The 20,814-nt window shown below is 33.0% G+C and overlaps 3 protein-coding genes and 1 non-coding gene across 5 annotated transcripts; 2 read left to right on the top strand and 2 right to left on the bottom strand.

Moving 5' to 3' along the window:
* Positions 1 to 166: 166 nt before the first annotated feature.
* Positions 167 to 2,195, bottom strand: LOC114190153 (WUSCHEL-related homeobox 13-like). The gene is made up of 3 exons (XM_028078939.1): positions 1,797 to 2,195; positions 577 to 1,107; positions 167 to 491 (listed from the first exon to the last, which is right to left on the bottom strand). The coding sequence occupies exons 1-3, from the start codon at positions 2,017 to 2,019 to the stop codon at positions 400 to 402; spliced, it is 846 nt and encodes a 281-aa protein (XP_027934740.1). The 5' UTR covers positions 2,020 to 2,195; the 3' UTR covers positions 167 to 399.
* A 2,701-nt stretch (positions 2,196 to 4,896) lies between these two features.
* On the top strand, positions 4,897 to 4,968 carry TRNAC-GCA. The gene has a single exon. It is a non-coding gene; the product is annotated as a tRNA-Cys (tRNA).
* A 454-nt stretch (positions 4,969 to 5,422) lies between these two features.
* LOC114191505 (elongator complex protein 1) lies at positions 5,423 to 10,870 on the bottom strand. 2 transcript variants are annotated; one of them, XM_028080705.1, is made up of 5 exons: positions 10,628 to 10,870; positions 10,185 to 10,530; positions 6,858 to 9,882; positions 6,084 to 6,182; positions 5,423 to 5,967 (listed from the first exon to the last, which is right to left on the bottom strand). In XM_028080705.1, exons 1-5 carry the CDS (start codon positions 10,784 to 10,786, stop codon positions 5,640 to 5,642), a joined length of 3,957 nt encoding a protein of 1,318 aa, XP_027936506.1. In that variant the 5' UTR covers positions 10,787 to 10,870; the 3' UTR covers positions 5,423 to 5,639. The 2 variants fall into 2 exon arrangements, with proteins under 2 accessions (XP_027936506.1, XP_027936507.1); XM_028080706.1 differs by lacking the exon at positions 10,628 to 10,870 and having other exon boundaries at positions 10,189 to 10,260.
* A 2,743-nt stretch (positions 10,871 to 13,613) lies between these two features.
* LOC114192176 (methionine--tRNA ligase, chloroplastic/mitochondrial) lies at positions 13,614 to 20,392 on the top strand. Its single transcript, XM_028081808.1, has 12 exons — positions 13,614 to 13,898; positions 14,094 to 14,237; positions 14,362 to 14,511; positions 14,775 to 14,942; positions 15,702 to 15,826; positions 16,123 to 16,216; positions 16,334 to 16,432; positions 17,465 to 17,645; positions 17,756 to 17,871; positions 18,724 to 18,879; positions 19,762 to 19,890; positions 20,028 to 20,392. Exons 1-12 carry the CDS (start codon positions 13,614 to 13,616, stop codon positions 20,208 to 20,210), a joined length of 1,830 nt encoding a protein of 609 aa, XP_027937609.1. The 3' UTR covers positions 20,211 to 20,392.
* The last annotated feature ends 422 nt before the right edge of the window (positions 20,393 to 20,814 follow it).

The raw sequence follows: 20,814 nt of genomic DNA, 5'->3' as shown, positions 1-20,814 counted from the left end.
TATCAATTTTTTTGGTGGAAAAGAGATCTGTTTTTCTTCTTAATTCATGATTTTGTGTTTCAGTGCTAAAATAAGACAAACATTATTAGGAGAACATTGTTCATTAATCTAATCCACCACACCTACAAAGTGAAGCACTTTCAGAAGAATTTAGACAGAAACAAAGTGAAAGAACAAGTATTAGATTAAACATACTTAATGGTACAAAAATGATCATGCATTATAGGTAGAAGTTGTGACAGTAGAAAAGGGTGAAGTAGCTACAAAGAAGGCAACTACACAACATTTTTATGCTATTCTGTGATGAACATTACTACATTGAGTTCCAGTTTGTGATGAACTCATGAACACAACTCCAAACAACACACTCACAATTCTTTGCAGATATCACACTAAAAATCAACCTCCAAGATTACAGTCTCCTGTTTGGTGGAATAAATTATAGCTCACTGATCCACCAACTTCCATTTTTCCACCTGCATACTCATTCCCTACAAAGAAACACAGTAATAATAGGACCAATCTTGATGATGAAGAATGAAGTGAAGGAAAAAAGCACAAGATGTTGTTACATACTTGAATTTGACAGCACCTGGTTAAAAACAGACAAATTTCTTGTGGATTTCAAACTGGCATCTGATGGAAACATGGAATAGGGCTTGTTGGAATCATTGTTCAAGTACTGCAACTCAGAGTACACCTGAGGGCTCTGAAAGCACAGTTTTTCAGCTCCTCCAGAAGAAGTTGTTGTTATGTTATGTTGAGACAGAAACTCATCAGGTTTTGTCTTCTTATCCTTAGAATCAACCTCGGTGTCCACTTCTGATTCAGTGTTGGTAGGAGCCACATTTTGCAGTTTTCTTTTGGATCGAGCACGCCTATTCTGAAACCAATTGTACACATTTGTTTCAGAAATTTGACCATGCTGGCCCAGTTCAGCAGTTATCTCTTTGATTTTTTCCTTGCTTGGAGTTCCATTTCCCTGATCAAATATGCGTTCCAGAATCTGAAGCTGCACTGGTGTAGGTGTCCACCTTTGTCTTGATGTTATTTTGTGTCCACCAGATGTCATCAATGGATCACAGTACAGGTTTCCCAATCTAGCCCCTGATCCGAAAAATAAATCAAAACATCAAAATATGTTATTGATTATCCGATAAGAATCATATTTTAAACTTATCTCAATCTCACAGAAATCAATAATGAAGTGAGCATTCCAATTCCAATTATATATTATGAAATTGTTTTACTTTTAGTTGAATCGAGACTTCTCAGACATCTTTCTCATGATATATACATCTCATATGTAAATACAGAAATGAATTGTCCGATTACAGATGAAACATAATATCCTGAAAAATATTAATAGGATAAAGTTTCTAAAACAATGACTCTCGTATTCAAACATATATACAATTACTAAAGCATGAAATAAATGGTTATCGGTTATGATTAGAAATTGGAAATCCAATGTGCCCTGTGTGCAGGGGAAAAAGGTGTGGCTGATATTTTTTCCTGTCATTTTCTAGTTTGTTGAAACAGGCTGGCTTAAATAGTAGAAAGTGGAAATACCTGAAAAAAAAATTAATAATAAAAACAAGAGCAGTAAATAGTACGTTGGTAACTGGAATCCCATGAAACAAGATTTAGATAAAAATCAAACTGAGAAAAATGGTAAAGAGAAGGTGAAAACCTTATCTTGAGAATTTTCTTTAGAAGAAAACTTGGTACAGTTCATAATTATTACAGAAACTAAGAACATAACAGTGAGAAAGAGTGAAAGAAAGAAGAGGAACCTGCAAGATCCTGCTGAGCTGAGAGTGTTCTGTGCATCTCGATGAGTTGGTCACAAATGGTGGCATAGACAGCAATTTGTTTCCTCAGAGTTTCCAACTGTTCATCGGTCATGACTTTGACATACATGAGTTCTCCGTTGGCGTCGACATTGACATTGTTGTTGTTCCCAGTCTGCTGCTGCCACCTCTGCAGCTGTTTCTGCAATTCCACCACGTTCACCATTTCTTTTCTTCTGTCTTCTTTGTCTCTCTGTGACGATGATTGTGGTCTGAATTATGATGATGTTGTTGATTTGATGAAGAGAGAGAATGAGAAAGAGAAGTCCACAAAGGTTGTCAGAAAAGGAGAAAGTGAGAGAAACAGACAAAAGACACAGACATTTTAAACGAGAAACTTGATCCTCTTTAACGCTGTGCCACATGTGACTCCTTCTTTCCTTATTCTTTATTTATATTATTTCTGCGGTGCCTACTTATTATAACGTCTTTTTATAATAAAAAAATAAAAATATTAAATAAGATGAATAATAATATTATTATTAAGAGAGGTAAAAATCTAGTACAGTAGAAACAACGTTATTCAAATCAAATTCCACGTTCAGACCTAAATTCTGTAGCTTTTGTTTGGACCACTTGATCAGTGTCCTAGAATCTGAACAAGAGTGTTTTTCTTAATAGTTTTATTTAAGCACTTCTCCAAATATGATTAGATTTTTCTTATTTATTTTAGTTTGTCTAAATAAATAGGTTTAAATACTTTTTTGTCCTCATTTTTGTAGTGGCGGATGATCCTTATTTTGACAGAATGTTTAAAATTATCAATCAAATATTTGAAATGGTCCTCATTCTCGCAATTCGTGTTTTATTTGGTCCTTTTCCTGTAATACTGTTTAAATCATTAACGAAGCATTGTACAGGTGACACTGTTTGTATTATGGTGTGTTACGTGTGGTACTGTTTGTTAACATCACTCTTTTCCTAACCCACGAGCAAACACAACCCAGAAAACCCTAAACCCACTTACCTCGTTGATGATGATTAACTGAAAGATTGAAATGAAGAGTGCAACTGCAATCCAATGACCCAATAAAACACGAATTGCGAAAATGATGATCATTTTAAACATTCGGTAAAAATGAAAAAAATAAAGATCATTTTAAACATTCTGTCAAAATGATGATCATCCACAACAAACATTACGAAAATGATGACAAAAAAATATTTAAACCAAATAAATATTATAGCGTGATGCGGTTTCTCTTAGTCATTGTTTTTATTCTGTTAAATCATAGTGATGCATAAGAACTAAAAGAACACCATCTTTATAAAATTTAGGGATTCAATAAAAATAACAAAACTAAATTTATTGAGTTTTGGGACTAAAGTATATGTAAATTAGAAATAAAACCTTCAAATAATTAATCGAAGAAGACTTTTTTTCTGACATTTATAACAGCACCGGATGATTTAGAAATAAAAATTATTTTTAAATTTTACTTACATAATGAAAGGGTGTATACAGTATTTTCATTTAATGAAGGTTATTATTATTGAACTTATTTTCACCAACCATATTATTTCATATTTTTTGTTTTAATTGAGTAGATTTTTTTCTATTTTTAGATAACTATATTATTGGTATAATTTAAACTTTTTATCTGATATTAAATGTGAGTCAATCTTAATAAGACAAGATGTAGCATGGCTGGTGGATGGAAATGGTCTTTGGTGAACGACGTAGCCACAACCGTCAGATATATTATATAATATTAAAAGGTTAGGATCTCTCACCTACTACCTATTGAGATTAAAATTTAAGATCAAAATCCAAATGCATACACACAGTGGCGTAGCATAATGGTGGCAGGGGAGGGCCATGACCCTCCCAAAATTTTGATTTTATTTTTTATATAGATATTATGTATTTTGATTTTTTTTATCATAAATATTAAATTAAATATTTTTTTCTTTTATAAAAATAATAATTAATGGTAGTAAATAATAAAATATAAAATCATACATAAAGAATAAAAAGATTTATCAAGATATTTTTATTATTATTTTTTATTATAGTTTGAATTTCTCACAAATTGTTCTTATCTTTCATTCTTATGTGTATTCGTTTTCTTTTATATTTGAAAAGAAAAAAATATTTTATTTTTGCTCTTATTTCTCCTTTGTTCTTTTCCATTCTCGAGAAAGAAAAGAAAAATCGTCTCACTTGATGGTGAAATATTAGTTTAATCATTTATTTAATGAACCTCTTTTATATTATTTTTTTATTTTATGAACATAAAAGAAAAAGTATTGTACTGTGTATTTTTTATAATCAAATTTTAATTGTGGTTCCATTATATGTCTATTTTCTTTTGTTTCTCAAGAGAAAAATATCTATTATTTTTGCTCTCATATCTTAGTTGTTCTCTTTTATTCTCGAATCAATAAAAAAAAGAAGGTAATTATCTTTTGTCTCACTTGAGAGTGAAATATTAGTTTAATAATTTATTTAATGAATCTATTGTATATTAATTTTTTATTTTATGAATATAGAACAAAATGGATTGTACTATGTGTTTTTATAATTGGATTTTAATTGTGGTTTGATTATCATCGATTTTTTCTTTTAGATTTTAAGTGTGGTTTAATTTCCCGCTAATGATGTAGCTTATTGTTATACTAATTTATGTATTCATTTTTACAGTATTAATGCTAATAATTAAATGTATAAATTTTGGATGTATTATTTTGGCTCCCCCAATAATATTGGTCAGATCCGCCACTGCATACACAATCTTATTGGACCTTTCGATTTTATTTTATTTTATTTATTTTTGATGGATGAGATTATTCTTAAAGTTATTTTTATAAATCGATATAATTATTTAGTCATAAAAATATCCACTCAAGTTCATGAAAAATAAATTTAAGTTGACTATGTTTTTATGTTTAAAAAATATCATATAATTTATTCACTTCTCGTGTCTATTGGTTAATATATTTTAAATAATTTCCGAGGAATGGTTCCCGGCGGAAAAACCGGGATACTATTGATTCCACTTCTTTGTTTCTTTTAGGTAAAGATAAGCGTGTTCTACCAAAAGGGTCCATAGCTCAGTGGTAGAGCATTTGACTGCAGATCAAGAGGTCACCGGTTCGAACCCGGTTGGGCCCTTCTCATTTTACATTTATTTTGCAATGCTATGGACAGGGATCACTTTTTTATGCATTCATTCTACTGCATTCTCCACCTTATTCATTCTGTCTTTTTTTTGTAAAAATAGTAATAAAGTATACATATCGGAGTCTTAAGAGCACAACTAATATGAAACCCACAGAAACGTGTACCAACAAATTTCGAGAAATTGTGGACACTATTAAACCAACTTAAGAAACAGGATCATTAGGGGGTGAAATAACTATTTTCATGACAATTTTTATTGGTGAGATATTATTATAATCTTTCGTTTCTTGAAAGACTACAAGAGACGTGTATTGAAATATTTGTCAAATTGATCGACAAAACAATAAAGCGAGTTCAAATTCTTCTGATGATAAGTTAGATTTTTAAATGAAGGATGAACTGTCACTACATTTTTGTTGCATAGCATTTTAAGAATTGAACAACCTTTTCTTCGGAAATTGAAAGGGCATACGAATTTTATTCGTGTTTGAAGACAAGATTTGGTCACAGCATTAAATATTTCCTTTATACTATTCCTAAATTCTATCAACTCTGCTGAGGAACTAATCGATTTCGTCGTTAGTGTACATGTTGAGTGAAACACAACCAACAACATCAAATTGCATGTCAATACATCAAACTCAAAAAAACATGTTAATTAGCTATATTGTTGACTGGTAGGGCAAAAAAACTTGAAGCCGCCACGAGAAAGCCTCTGAATTCCGAAGTTCACTCTTTACTTTTAGGGCATATTGCTCCAACGTATGTGCATGCTCATTTATGGTATCACTAGATATTGTATCTTCAGCTAATCTGACTGCTGCCATGTGAGATAATTGAAAGTTTTCCCCCATTAGCTGTAGCTTCCTACATGTTTCGCCCTCGCCAAACATCATGAGGGAAACCAACAAAGATTTCAGCTCACGTCTAGCTTCCACTGTTAGCGACATGCCTTTCAAATGCTCCACCAAGGCCATCTCCTCATCAGGACTACAACAAGAAATAAAAAACTATTACTTCACAATATAAGTAGCGACTCATGATTAACAAAAAAGTAGGAGAGGATGAGTGACAGGAGGAAACAATAAATTATCGTATCAAGATACCTTCCAGGACGGATTTTTCCTCTTTTCTTCTGACGCCTAGCGTCTCTTGCCTTGCTAGTAGCAGTTGAACTAAATGAAGCAGCAGAACTTTTCCTGGTCCTGTTGATGAAATGAGACACAAATGAAACTTCACACACCATAAGTACAACATTTTCTATTCTTTCTGTGTGAAAAGAAAAGTATGGTTCAATCTTGTCATTTATTTAATGAGACAGAAAGCATTGGGTATTTTTTACAATTCACTTTTAAGAAAACGAGTCATAAAGAGTAACTCGATCATGGACACAATTGTTGTCCAGATCAAATAAAACGTAACATCACAGAGAGTTTAGAACCATAAATGTGGTAAGATGGATAAAAAGATGTGCTTGAATGTGATAATGATTCTGTAACCCCCAAGAGGGGATGGGAAAAGAAGTGTCAGACTTGACTCCCAAACAATAATGAGTTCCAATTACATGTCATTCTACATGAAGACAATAAATCGTTATCACAAATATTATGAGGTAGAGACTACAGTTGTAAAAACCATAATAGCACACTGCTAGATTTTGCAGCAGCTTTGTAAACAGTATATTCATTTAATGCAAGGAAGATCAATTGGGTATCATGGCTGTTGGCTGTGTTTGTTTTAACATGTTAAAAGGATAAGATGGTAAAATCCGTCCTAAAAGTCAAGGAAAACTGATTCAGAATATATACACAAAGCACATGAAATTAACATTCTAAAACTGGCAAATTATAGAGATATATGGGACCAAGGAAAGTACATACCCTGTGGTGTATGCACTCATTCCACTAAAATTACTGCTGGCTTCTGAAGCAGCATCATCCTCAAGATCACTCGCTGCACGTTCCTCTGACTGGAGCTTTGCTGCAAGAAGTAATCTTCTCTGTCGAACAGCCAGGTATCGGGCCAAGTATTTCCCCACTTTCTCTATGCCTTCCTCATATTCACCAATAAGTGTGCTTGCACATTCCAGAGATGCATTCTTCACTGTTTCAATTAAGTCCTCTCTTCTGTGCATAAAAACAACCCTCAAAGCCTCCTCCCAGTCCCTTGCAGTAATCAACAAATTAACACCAGTGTTAACATCTCCACAGTACTCCAGGGCAATTTTGGCAGCCTCCCCAGGTTTACCGAGTGCTTGAAGTTCTTCACAGAGCTCATTGGCAATAGACAGCATCTGATCCTTTCCCATATTAAGTAACCCAGCAACTGTAAGCACCCCGCTCCAGTTATTGATAGCTCGATAAGATTTCATAGCTTTATCCAGATTGAAACAGGATAAGTAAATTGTTGCGGCATCTTCAAAGCATTTTTCATCACTGAGATAATCCCCCCATGCCTCAAGGAATTGCATCTTCTCAGTGTGGCCAGTGAAAAGTTGAAGAGCCAATGGAAAAAGTTGAGGATTTTCCTTCACAAGTGCCATACAATCATCATAATAACCATCACCGGCAGAAGCAAGGTGTCTGAGTGCCTTTTCAAACCTTTTCAGCTTAAGGTCAATCTTATATTGCATTAATTGAGCAGGCAAACGCTCCAATTCCTGTAAGAATGGAAGAAACTCTTTTGGATCTTTCTGAGCATTTAATGCCACAATAGCAGCAAGATTTAAATCATAAAGACCCAAAGCAGCTTCATAGACAGCATCAGAATCAGCTAACCACAAAAGATGCTTCAAAGCTTCCTCGGCAGAAGGGTAAGACATTCTCCCCTGTTCATCAGCATGAGACAATTCCTTTTCACGGATCACTTTTATTCTCTTTAAAGCATCTTCAAGTAATGGAGGATCACTCCGAGCTAGAGTGGTTAAAATGCAAAGCTCCCTCGCTGGACTTTCTGTTATGTGATCCTCAAGAGCTTTTCTTACGGCCATCAGAACAGAAGAAACCTTGTTACTGGCAGGACAATTCGGGGGTGACCCAACTAACGTATCATTAAGAACCTTTGGACAAGGGACAGAAACATAATTTTTGTATAGTTTCTCCATAATATTTTCATTCTTTACAGAACAAATAAATTCGGTTATGTAACCCAGATTGTTAACCTGCCTGACAATTTCAGAAGCTGACTGGGAAAATGCTTGCCACCCACAGTAATCAACAATTACATTGAAATCTATTCTATGCCTTCTAACCATGAGTAATGCATCTTTAAAGCGCTTTTGAACTAATGCATTAATAATGGAAACCAAAACCAACTTTCTTGGGTATATACATTCTAGGTTTCCCCGGGTAGTTTGCAGTATAATGGCAGCTTCATCCCCATGTAAAACTCCAATAATTTTAGCACCTCTCTCCCATATATTTATGTAACTTCCATTTTCCTCTTTTTTTCTATTGCTAATCCGAACAAAGTTACTGTATTTTATATCTAATTCCCCATTAAATATGTCAGCAATGTCAACAATAAAAAGCAAATCATGTTTAGTTGTAAGAATTAAATGTGTGATAACTTGGTCAGCCAAATTTGAGTAAAATGAGAAGCTGCTGCAGTTGTTGCAAACTATACCCCCATTAACATGCAGTCTGCCAAGCTCATCCAGCCCAAAAAGCACTTGTTTTGATGGGCCAGCACTGCCAACTAGCACTACACTCATCCAAGGGCAAGCTGCCGAAAATCCTTGTTGTTCTTGAACTAAAGATCCTCTACTAATCCCAGATTTAGATACATATTCTTGGATTTGCCCCCTAGAAAACTGAATGTATGCAGTTTGTTTATTAGCAGGACATGAAGCAATGCCAATAACCAGCTCTTCAAGGGCTTGTCCTTCTGAAACTGTTGTGTGCCATCCCGAACAAGTTAGCAATCCTGGAATAACATCTTCAAAGCATTCGAGTTCCACTTCGCGCAAATAGAAGCCTTGAAGTCCACCAACCACTGATGATTGAAATGAGTCACTACTGTGACTGAAACCGTAATGCGAAACGGTCAATAGTTTATGGGAATCCAACCATTCAAGATGTAAAAAGGATCCAAGAACCAATTCTGTATGAGAGGCTTCAACATTGAACTCTTTCCCCTCTAGTTCTTCCCAGGTTTCAATTAATGGAAGCTCCACAACACACAAGCTACCATCTGAAAGAAATGCTGCTAACTGGTTCTTAGAGTTTTTACAGTACACTGCCATACCCCGGACATTAGAAGAAAATTTCAGGTTAAATAGAAACATAGGAGGTGGCATCAAGGACAAAGACAGTGGGGTTACACGAATGTTGGAGCCATCAACGACTAGTGCAACAGAATTATCCATTACAGCTGTAATCCAAACAAAGTTAAAAACCGTGACCTGACCACCAAGAGTCCAGCAAATTAACTGCAGAGGCTTTGTCGGATTCCAAATGAATTTGACTTCATCTCGCTTCAAGAATCTAATTTCATGCTTCAGGTACCAGTGGTTATTACTAAAACACCATATCCTTACAGCGTCATAACTTTTGCATTCAACAACACCGGCAAGAAGATCAGAACTGCAATTCCATTTCATGAATTTTACTTTTGCGTCAACACTAAACCTGCTTCTCTCTAATCCGTTCCTCTCAAAGAAAACAATAGAGGAACACTCATTTTCATCTTTCCCATCACAAACAGCTGCAACTTTAGCACCACTGGGCATCCACTCCAAAACTGCCCCGGCAAAATTTCTTGGCTCCGAAAAAGCAAGCAATTCCCCCGAATCTCGATCCCAAACCTTAATCTTTTTAAGCATACAACCAGAATCGGACACATCATTCATGGTAGCAAAGTATTTCCCATCTCCTCGCCAGGACACAGGAAGAGAGTTCCCTTCACCTGAAAGCACAGAAAATTCACTATCCTAAACTAAACATCACGTAGAAACGCAACCCAATCAAACAATCAAATTCACAAATCATGATATGAGTATTAAATTCATTCTCTCTCTCTCGTCTCACTTTCACCTTGTCTTTCTCCCTATTTCACTACACATTTTGCCACATCTATAACTTTCTCTATGTATATCTTTCTTCTTTCCAGCCTTACATCCCAAAATTGAATATCTTCCAAACAATACAAATAGAATCAAAACAGTGATAGAAGGCGTTGAAATTAAATCAGGGTTTCAGTGTCCTTACTTACGTGACAGTCGTCAGAAACATCATCGTGAAGTGGCACTTCATACAACACGTCCCAATCGTGAGTCATCACCAAAAGCTGCGCATAACCGGTGGTGACGGCAATTAGTTCTCCGTCAGGACTGAGAGACACGGCATTGACGCCGCCGTCTAGCTGGCCAACGACTTGCGTTGCGCCAGAGCCGTCGTCCACGTTGTGAAGAATGAGAAGGCCGTTGGAAGTTCCGATAAGAAGCGCTTCATTCTCCATGAGATAGTCGAAGGAGGTAACGGAATCCCCCGGCTCGAGGTCGACGGTAACGGCGTCCGCCGGTAGCGAAGCATTACGGCTCCAAACACCGGTTTCCTGCACAAAACACAACACAACTAGAATCAGATTTATTGAACTGAAAGAAAATGAATGAGTAAGCAAATGAAAGCGGTGAATGGTGTTGAAGACGGACATGGAAAGAGGAGAGATGGGAAGTGTAAATGAGATTGTGAGAAGAGAGGAAGAAGATGCGGTTGCGTTCGATGTCGATGGTGGAGAATCGAACGGTTTCGTCGTTGGATTGAAGACGAAGTCCCAAAGGAACTTCCCAAAAGAGTTTCAAGTTGTTCATTGCTCAAACCCTTCGCCGCTTCTTTTCAGTTCAAAGTAGGGTTTAACTTAGTTTCTGCTGCTCCTGTTCTTTTTCCTCTTATTCTCCGACTCAAGACACTGTTTCTACCTTAATAAAAATTGTTACTTTTTTATCATTGAGTCAAGTGTTTTAAATTATAAAAATGGAACTTTATATTTTTCTCATTTGATAAAATTACTCAAAATGTTGAAAATTTTAATATATTTTAATTAATAATAACAGAATATCTGACTTAAATAAGTTAATTCATCTAAAATTAGCGATGTATGTAAATTAGGAAGTTTTAATTTCAGTTTCTATAAAATTGTTTCTTTATTTTTATTTTCGTAAAATTTCAAATATCTTTTTAGTCTTTATGAAATAGATAACTTTTGATTTTAATTCATATAGTTTTTATTTTCTTTTTTTAAATCACTTTTTTAATTCAATAATGTATTTAAGATATATAGACAAAAAAAATGTCATACAGATATATAAAATATGTGTAATTTATAATGGTAAAATGAATTGGAATCATAAAGTAATAAAGATAAAAAACCGTTTTTTTTAATATAAAGCAACAAAAAAATATAAGATCCTTAAATTCTGTAAGCATCCTCACATATTGATGCTTTATCACGAAATTATGTTTTACTATCTAAAATCAAACTTTATTGAATTTAGGTGGATTAATGAATTCTACAACATATCTAGGATATGATTTTTCTTGATTACTGTAGTCTGTTAGTAACAGGTTGAAATTATTTCAGAGAAAGATTATATTCATGCAATTAACAACCGTGTAAAAAAATGAATTATAAAATTAAAGATTAAAATAATATATATATATATATATATATATATATATATATATATATATAATTTTTTAAATATTATAAATATTTTAATAATTTAATTAGGACGAGAATATGATAATGAAAGTAGGTAGTGTATATCCATCCATACTCATCCCTGTATTTAATTAAAAATAAATAAATATTATTTATACTCATATTTATATTTGATTAATGTAAAAATTCTCAACCAAAACAATAATCAAAACAAAATTAGACAATATTCATAAAAAAAAATTTATTTCTCACGGTTTCTATATCACCATTGACGTTTGTTTTGTGATTTTAAAACACTAGTTTATAAGTAATTTAAAAAACTTAATGTTGCTATATTTTTTAATTATTTTGTTTGAAAATATCATATTTTGTTAACAGGCCAAATCGGTTAATATTTAATTACAAAGTTCACTTCAAATATTTGAAATATTTTTTCTGTGACAATAATCTCAAATATTTTATTTCTTATTTTATCCAAATGACACAATGTATTTCAAGAAAAATATTATACTAATTTTAACTTTAATAATTCTTTTGATTTTTGTTTTTGTAAAAAAATGTTAAATTGGTCCTTCAGTATTTTTTTTTAGTTTCAATTTAGTTTTAATTTTTTAAAAATTAATATAATTTGATCATTATCAATTACTTTTTATCACAATTGACATTATGATTATGTTAATTACATAAATAAAGTAAATCATTCTTATTAACAATTTTAATTTTGGTGAAAATAATCATTGATCTGTTTCAAAAAATTTAACAAAAATAACCAAATTGCATCATTTTTAAAAATCGTGATCAAATTGAAACTTAAAATAATTGTCATTTTTTTTACTAAAACATAGGCTAAAAGAGTAATTAAATATTATTTTTATAATATGTATTTATCTTTTTTTAATATATTTTTTTGGTTTATGTAAGCATGCATTTATTTTTAATATATATATATATATATATATATATATATATATATATATATATATATATATATATTAAACATTTGTTCAAATTCGCATTTGATCTTAAAAGTTTGATGCGGACTTATAAAATTTTTAAAAAGTCATATTACAATAAAATATATTAGGAGTCATATAATATAATTATATCATAAAATATTATGAGTATTGAAAAATTATGAAAATAAAGAGATATAAGATATATGACATATATAAAAGATATGTTACAAAAGAAGAAACTTGTTATTATATATATATATATATATATATATATATATATATATATATATATATATATAAATATAAAGTCAAATGACTTTACAATATTTTCTTTTTTCTGAAAATAAAATTACAAAATTATTGATTTGAGAATTTTTTTTTTTTTCAAATATAGATTTAAGGAGATGCAGACTTAGATGAGTACAAACTTAAACAAATATTATATATATATATATATATATATATTATTTTTTTATTGTGTGCAAAATATATTTTAAGAAAATCAAATTTAGGTTTATTAATATAAGTGAAAAAATTAGATAAAGAAGTGGTTAAATTAATAAAGCGAAAGACTCGAGGCACAATAAAAAAATATAAGTACACCTTCTTGTAACAAAATATTATATTAAAAGAATAATAGTAATTTATTATAAATAAACGAGTTATAATAAATTAATAATTATAAAGTTGTAATTTTAATAATTTGAATGCAAAAATGACTATGTAAAAGTGTGGTTACTCTGCGATTTTTAGTTAATAATGTACAATTTTTTTTATTCCTTCTATTACTTATATATTATTTAATAGAACGAGTAATTTGTTTTCACCAAGATTTTTGTTTTTTTTCTTTTACATTCTTTTCTGTGTGGGATTCTGTTCTTGGAAGCGCTACATGAGTGGATTAGTTGAAAATTTAGGGGTTATATTCAACACTGATGTTAATGCTATCCGTTGGAAAGGATGGCACAAGGACCCCGGTGAACGAACCACCAAAACAGTGAAACCTCAGAATCTGAAGCCATGGCAGTGAGAATAAACTGCTCCATTCAAAACACCCTCTCTCTCCTTAACCCTCCCCTCTCTTCCCTCCGTTTCAGAGCTTCTCCTCTGAAGCTGAATCCCCAGTTCCGTTTTGGTCAAAATCCCTCTCGAGGAGCTTTGTTCTGCACCTACGCCACCACAGATATCACTCCCTCAAATGCCGAACCCTTTGTCCTCACCACTCCTCTCTACTACGTCAATGCCCCTCCTCACATGGGTAGCGCTTACACCACCATCGCCGCCGATGCCATTGCTCGCTTCCAGGTGAATTTCCTCACCCTCTTCGATTGTAGTTTAACTTATGTAACCTTGGTCCAATTTCAGAAATGGGTTGAGTTTGGAAATTGGGATAACCTGGTGTAGGATTGGAGATATCTTTGTGATGGGCTTAAAGCAAGTTGGTGTTTTTACTGTTTATTGTCTCCTATTACATAATGTAAGGGTTGTGTAATTTTACAGCGGCTATTGGGAAAAAAAGTTATATTTATTACTGGCACGGATGAGCATGGGGAGAAAATTGCAACTGCTGCCATGGCTCAGGGTTCAACTCCTCCCGACCATTGCAATCTCATATCTCAATCTTACAAGGCGCTTTGGAAAGATGTAATTTGATTTTTATTTTTTACTGGAATTTTGTCATCTTTTTAGGTGTATTTTGTTGAATATTCATAAATTCATTAATATTTTACAGTTTTCTTGATATTCTTTTATTATTGCTTGACTGCAGTTAGATATTTCTTATGACAAATTCATCAGAACAACTGATAGCAAGCATGAAGCAATTGTCAAGGAATTCTATTCAAGAGTTCTTGACAGTGGTGACATCTATCGAGCTGATTATGACGGACTTTATTGTGTTAACTGTGAGGAATATAAGGTGATAGTTTGAACTTGTAAGTTGTGGCTCTGGCTAGCAACGTTTCATGTCTAGTTTCTGTTGGCTCTTTATGTTGAAGGGTCCGTGTGTGTCTCATGCAACGGCTACCAATCTTTCTGTTAACCTTAACCATCTTTTAGAAGACGGGAAAATAGACAGCATTCTCTGATGATGGAAGATTTTGATTGTGCTTGTTGCCTTCCAAAGATTTACCATCTTAGTTTCATGACTTTACTTTAAGAATGTATTACTATTTGGTGCAGGATGAGAAAGAACTGCTTGATAATAATTGTTGTCCAGTGCACCTAAAGCCTTGCGTTTCAAGGAAAGAGGACAATTACTTCTTTGCACTGTCAAAATATCAGAAGGCATTGGAAGAAACACTAAATAAAAATCCTAATTTTGTGCAACCATCATTCCGTTTAAATGAGGTAAGGCAATGGGGAGTTTGTTTTTCTATTGTATTTCTGTCTGTTACCTTTTTAGTATGGTGCACTTTGTGCTGGCTGTGTCCAATTTTATTTTCAGAACATACCTTATACATTTACATGAGAAGATTCAGAACGGGCTTGTGTGATCTTAAGATTCACATTGATAGAATGGATCAGTTATGATATACTCGAACTTTTATTAGATTTCTCTAGTATAGGAGCTTGAGTTGATAACATGCCCAGCCTATTATCACTTCAAAGTCTTACCATGATGTTGCCCCTAACCAATTAGGATCGTAATATTTCAAAGGCATTGAAAAATTATATTTCTGTAATCTACAACATTTTGACATGACTTTTATATGTTATATGTTTTTAAGGTCATGGATACCCTAACATTCTACTCGAACCTTAATATTGTCATCCCTGACTTTTGTGAACTTGGTCAAAGTACAAATTATTGAACTTAAACTCTGATCCAGATACTTGCTATATTAATTGGATACGAATTCGATGACATATTGTTAAAAAAATGCAAATACCAAGCTGTTTGATCTGGCTTGTTGATACAATACCACCCTTCATCCTGCCGGACATGGTGCTGGATAAATAGTGTAACAATGCTTTATACCAGATTCATCTATGTACGAGATGTAGGTATCTAATGAACTGCAAATTATCTCTTTATGGAGAACATAAACTTGATTTTTGTTTTTTGGTATTGTGCTTAAAAATTAATTTCCTCTACAAATTTTCAAGGTTCAAAGTTGGATAAAAAGTGGCTTGAGGGACTTTTCCATTTCCCGAGCATCAGTTGATTGGGGCATTCCTGTTCCTGATGACAAGAGCCAGACTATATATGTTTGGTTTGATGCTTTACTAGGGTAAGAAATATATATTTATAGTTTGCTCATGTTTCTCTAATTTCCCCTGTATCTATTCTATATTCTTGTTGTTTCTGTCTATCATAATCAATAGTTGTTAGTTTGTTTATTGTTGGAAATACATTGCTGAAATGCGCGGATGTTCAATTTATGCACAACCATTTGTATGGTAAAAAATATAAAGAAAAGTTTGGGTTTCTGCTATTCTGCCAAATATTTTTTAATTAATGTAGTTGCTAGTTACCTTCTTAAACTTTTGTTGAATATATTTTCTTTTCCCTCTTTCATATTTGCAGTTATATATCTGCACTATCCGATGATCAAGAGCAACCTGATTTACTAAAATCTGTTTCTTCAGGTTGGCCAGCTTCACTGCACTTGATTGGTAAGGTATGTCATCTGTCTTCCTTCCTATTTTCTTAGTAAACTTGATTTATTGAAGACAATTATATCTACTTATTGAAAACATTTCGTGCCCTAAGCTTCCTTCTATGCGTCACTCTGTAGGATATTCTACGCTTCCATGCTGTATATTGGCCAGCTATGCTAATGTCTGCGGGACTAAGCCTTCCTAAAATGGTATTTGGCCATGGATTCCTGACAAAGGTATTTGTAGTTGAACTTATTCATTATCTTATGTTTCGCCTTGAGGTAACTACAATGGTACAGTTTCAGCCTTGAGGATAAGGCTATGCGTTTCCCAGGGAGCGTTCATATACCCAGGAAGGTTTGAAGACTCAATAGATCTGAACTATTAGTGTCTGTGCAGTATTTGTGTCCTATGGTAGTTAGGGATCTAATTTATTATTGTCTTTGAAGTCGTTGTGTCTTCAGTAAATTATGGATGTCTGTCAGTTATTGTATATTTTTGGTTATAAATATAATTTAGTCCGTATATGTGTCGTGAATTCTTAATCTGATTACTTCATATACGTAAAAATGTATTAAATTGGTCCCTATATATGCAAACATGACGGGTTTGATCCCTTCTGTCACGTTGATTGTTAAATTGCTTACATATTCTTAATTTTGCCGTTATACATATGGCACATTCTTAATTTGGTGTTGACAATAGGGATCGAATGAAGAACATGTAAGTGGGGTAGCACCAAACTGGTAACACTTATGGGTACTGGGATCAATTTAATTAGTTTTACAAATAAAGAACAAACTGAGAATCCATAATTCATATAAGGACTAAATTATCATGTTTTTCCAGTATATTTTGTTACGGATCCATAGAATAGGATGTAGCTATTGTGTCAGTTTGTTGTTTATGGTGTTTTGGAGGAGGAAACCTTGTGTAATATTTATGCAGCGTTCTTCAAACATGGTGTATAAGTAAACGAGTTGTTTGAGGCTTGCTAGATTCTGTGCATATCTAACGACTCTACCTGCCCAGAACATTATATTCTGGTCTTAACTTTTTTACTATTTCCTTGTTCAATTCTTGAGCCTAATACATTCAATTCAATTCAAATTGGAATAAATTTATAATCATTAGCTAAGTAAACTGTAGTTCTTAGCAAAAGGTCGAAAGCTAAGCTTGGCAATTTGAGACAGTGTAAAATTTCACAAATCTGTTTCTTATATTTAATTTCATTTCATGCAGCAATGCTTTTTATTTTGAAATGTTAGGATGGCATGAAGATGGGCAAGTCACTAGGGAACACACTTGAACCAAACGATTTGGTTGATAAATTTGGGACAGATGCAGTTAGATACTTCTTCCTCAGAGAGGTGGAATTTGGCAGTGATGGAGATTATTCTGAGGAACGGTTCATCAATATTGTCAATGCACATCTTGCCAACACAGTTGGTATTTAAAACTTGCTTTATTGTAACATTCAGCAACCAATTGATTTTTTTCCTTCTTTCTATTATGACTATAATGTAAAATGTGGTGTATTTCCTTCACTATTTTGGCAGGAAATCTTCTTAATCGAACACTAGGGCTTCTAAAAAAGAACTGCCAATCAATTCTGGTAGTGGATTCCGCCACGGCTGCTGAAGGAAATTCATTCAAGGATAATGTAGAGAATCTGGTAAGAGCTCTTGTAAACTATATTTCTAAATCTATAAATTCATTTTTTAATTTTAAAGCATGTCACAGTTCAGCAGTTTAAGGTAATGCTACCTGTGAATTCAATAACTAGGGAAACCCTTTCTTGCATATTTTTAGACCTGGTGATGAATGGTACCTGGTGGCATGGTAGCTTTTATTGTAACTTGTAATCAATAATATTCAGAATGCTACGAATTTCAAATTGAAATATATTGTTTTCACATTCAGGAGGAGACCACTTTGGATTTGAAAGTGGATGTTAACTACTTTGATTTTATACCGTGTTCTAGGTATTTGGACATAATAAAATAAGTATATGGCAATTAGCAATATATTTCAATAAATAATTCAGAAAAATGAAAAAGGAGACAAAATATGGCATTTAACATTGATGGGTGTCAGTCAGAGGTTAGCTAGATACAACTCTGCATATCCAAGGACCCCACCTGAAGCATTGTATTTTTGTCATTTTTTTTTGTTATATACCGACAAGAATCTGGAGAACACGCTCTCAATAATAAACTATGAAGGGAGATGAATCAATACTTATCCAATGTGCATCCTATACCACTCAATTTGGAACTTATGTATCCTGTAATACCCAAGTCCGTATCATATAAAATGATTTGTTTACATAGATCATTAGAACTTTTATTTTATACTCTGTTTCAAATTTCAAAATAGCAGTCTGACCCTTGGTTTATTATCCGAATTTCAGTTCCGTAGTAGCTGATTAGACATTTTTTAAAGCTATTCTTTTTGCGGTTGTCCATAAGTTATGGTGGGATTTGGCAGTGACTTAAAGTTTAAGGAATGTTTATTATGTCTGTAGGTTGATAAAGCTCGCATTCACTATGAAAATCTGTCCTTGTCATCAGCTTGTGAGGCTGTTCTGGAGATTGGTAATGTTGGTAATTCCTATATGGATCAGCGTGCACCATGGTCTCTCTTTAAACAAGGAGATACTGCTGCTGAAGCAGCTGCTAAGGTAATTTGCTGGATCCTTTTGTATGAAATAATGCATTTTTAGTTTTAATTACATATTAGATCGGTAAAAGTCTAAACATGATTTATTGTTTTCTGTTAAATATCAAACTTGGAATGCTACCAGAAACAGTGGGTTAAATTTATTTAGTCCCTACAAATTAGACAATGTTCATTTTTAGTCCCTTATGAAATTGTGTTAGATGTGTTGTGTCCTACACAAAAAAATGTCTCCTTTTAGTTTCTCTCATCATTGATAGAAGGACCATGTGACACATTACTTTATTTTAGTTTCTCTCATTATTGATAGAAGGACCATATGACACATTACTTTATTTGTAGGGACTAAAAGCATATTTAGCCTAAAAAGGTTCCATTATTAGAATATTTTAAGGTATTGCATATTCCATAATTGTTTTCAGCAGTATTTAAAATATCATATAGGGCCAATTTGAATAAACTTTTCAATACGTATTTATAGGAGCAGAAAATAAGAAGCTAAAACGAATTAAACTTTCTTACAAGTTAAAATCAACTTGTACATCTAAAATTTTGGAAAAATTACAGGAGAAAGTTTTTAGTAAAGTTGAAGAGCACAACTTTGTTGTATTGTAACTCAAAAGCGCAATTTAATTCATTTTACCATAATTTCTTTTTTTAAGTACTTAGTCAGAAATTTAATTAAGTTCATTGACATTCAAACTCCTTAACTGACAATAATCAATTTTTGAACTTTGTTTTTCCTTCTTTAAACAAGTATAATACGCTTAATGAACGTGTTGCTCAATGATAAAAAGTAACATAAATTCAACGTGTCATCTTAGTTTTGATGCTGTTAAAGATAAGCAAATGCCTAAGCAATAATTTTTTTATGATGCTGGAGCAGGACCTGGTAATTATATTAGAGACGGTGAGGATTATTGCTATTGCGCTATTTCCTGTTACACCAAGCTTGAGTTGGAGAATATATGAACAACTTGGCTATTCCAGGGACCAATTTGATGCAGCAACCTGGGTCTCTCTCTGTCTCTCATATACACTCATGCACACTCAAACTAGATTTTTTCACACATACACACATGAACTATTCATGGTTTTGAACGAATATATTCTGCTACCTATCTGATTTAAGTAAATTGTTTGACTTTGTAGAAAGACACCAAGTGGGGTGGACTTAAGGGTGGCCAAGTGATGGCTCAACCTAAACCAGTCTTTGCTAGGATTGAAAACCAAACTGAAGTTGAAGACAAAAGCAAAGGGGTTGCAGTTGGTAAGACTGTGAAAAGCAAAGGGAAGTTGAAGTTGAAGCAAGCCCAAGAAGTCGCTGGAGCTTAGATACCATGTTTGATGTCTTTTCCCTTTCTGAATTGTTATTATTTTCTCTAACTCAGCTTCGTGTACACAAACATTTAGACACATACATGTGCAAGAAGGTAGCATGAGCACCAGGCATATGCATGTGTATAAATTTTGAACAATTTTGTTTTGGAAATAAAGTTAGAGTGCATAATGTTTTATGCTTGGTGTGCATCATCATCATTCATCAACTACAGGTGTCAGTAAAGTTCACCTTCCAAGTTCTGTCCCTCACATAGATTGCCGCTTTTAACTTCCTAGAAATAAAAACATTTTCTTTCGCTTAAATTCAAACATCATTTTACTGTTGCGGAACTTAAGGAGGATGTTTGTGTTAAAAGTTTTGAAAGTACTATATTTCAAATTTCAATACAAATTTTAATACTCCAGATGAAGGAAAAAAATATTGTTTCTCAATTCAAAATAATTTCTACTTAGTTAATTTTTTTTTTCTATATTAACTGTATATGAAAATCAAACTTGAATGAATATAATGGCACATATATTAATGATTAAATAAATACTGAAATATAATTTGGTATGCAGGTTCAGAGGTTTTGTTTTACGTTCAAATTTTTTCGCT

This window comes from Vigna unguiculata, chromosome 7 (genome assembly GCF_004118075.2).
Source record: "Vigna unguiculata cultivar IT97K-499-35 chromosome 7, ASM411807v1, whole genome shotgun sequence".
NCBI classification, from domain to species: domain Eukaryota; kingdom Viridiplantae; phylum Streptophyta; class Magnoliopsida; order Fabales; family Fabaceae; genus Vigna; species Vigna unguiculata.
This window is presented reverse-complemented; position numbering and strand designations above follow the sequence as displayed.

Bases quoted from the DNA above. Each gene is read 5' to 3' on its own strand.
- LOC114190153 (XM_028078939.1), bottom strand. From the start codon at position 2,019: ATGGTGAACGTGGTGGAATTGCAGAAACAGCTGCAGAGGTGGCAGCAG. The intron at 1,108-1,796 runs GTTCCTCTTCTT...TTTTCGGATCAG, and splicing joins AGCTCAGCAGGATCTTGCAG to GGGCTAGATTGGGAAACCTG. The intron at 492-576 runs GTATGTAACAAC...GTTTCTTTGTAG, and splicing joins CCAGGTGCTGTCAAATTCAA to GGAATGAGTATGCAGGTGGA.
- LOC114191505 (XM_028080705.1), bottom strand. From the start codon at position 10,786: ATGAACAACTTGAAACTCTTTTGGGAAGTTCCTTTGGGACTTCGTCTT. The intron at 10,531-10,627 runs GTCCGTCTTCAA...TGTTTTGTGCAG, and splicing joins CCCATCTCTCCTCTTTCCAT to GAAACCGGTGTTTGGAGCCG. The intron at 5,968-6,083 runs GTATCTTGATAC...TTCTTGTTGTAG, and splicing joins GGAAAAATCCGTCCTGGAAG to TCCTGATGAGGAGATGGCCT.
- LOC114192176 (XM_028081808.1), top strand. From the start codon at position 13,614: ATGGCAGTGAGAATAAACTGCTCCATTCAAAACACCCTCTCTCTCCTT. The intron at 14,943-15,701 runs GTAAGGCAATGG...CAAATTTTCAAG, and splicing joins CATCATTCCGTTTAAATGAG to GTTCAAAGTTGGATAAAAAG. The intron at 18,880-19,761 runs GTAATTTGCTGG...ATGCTGGAGCAG, and splicing joins CTGCTGAAGCAGCTGCTAAG to GACCTGGTAATTATATTAGA.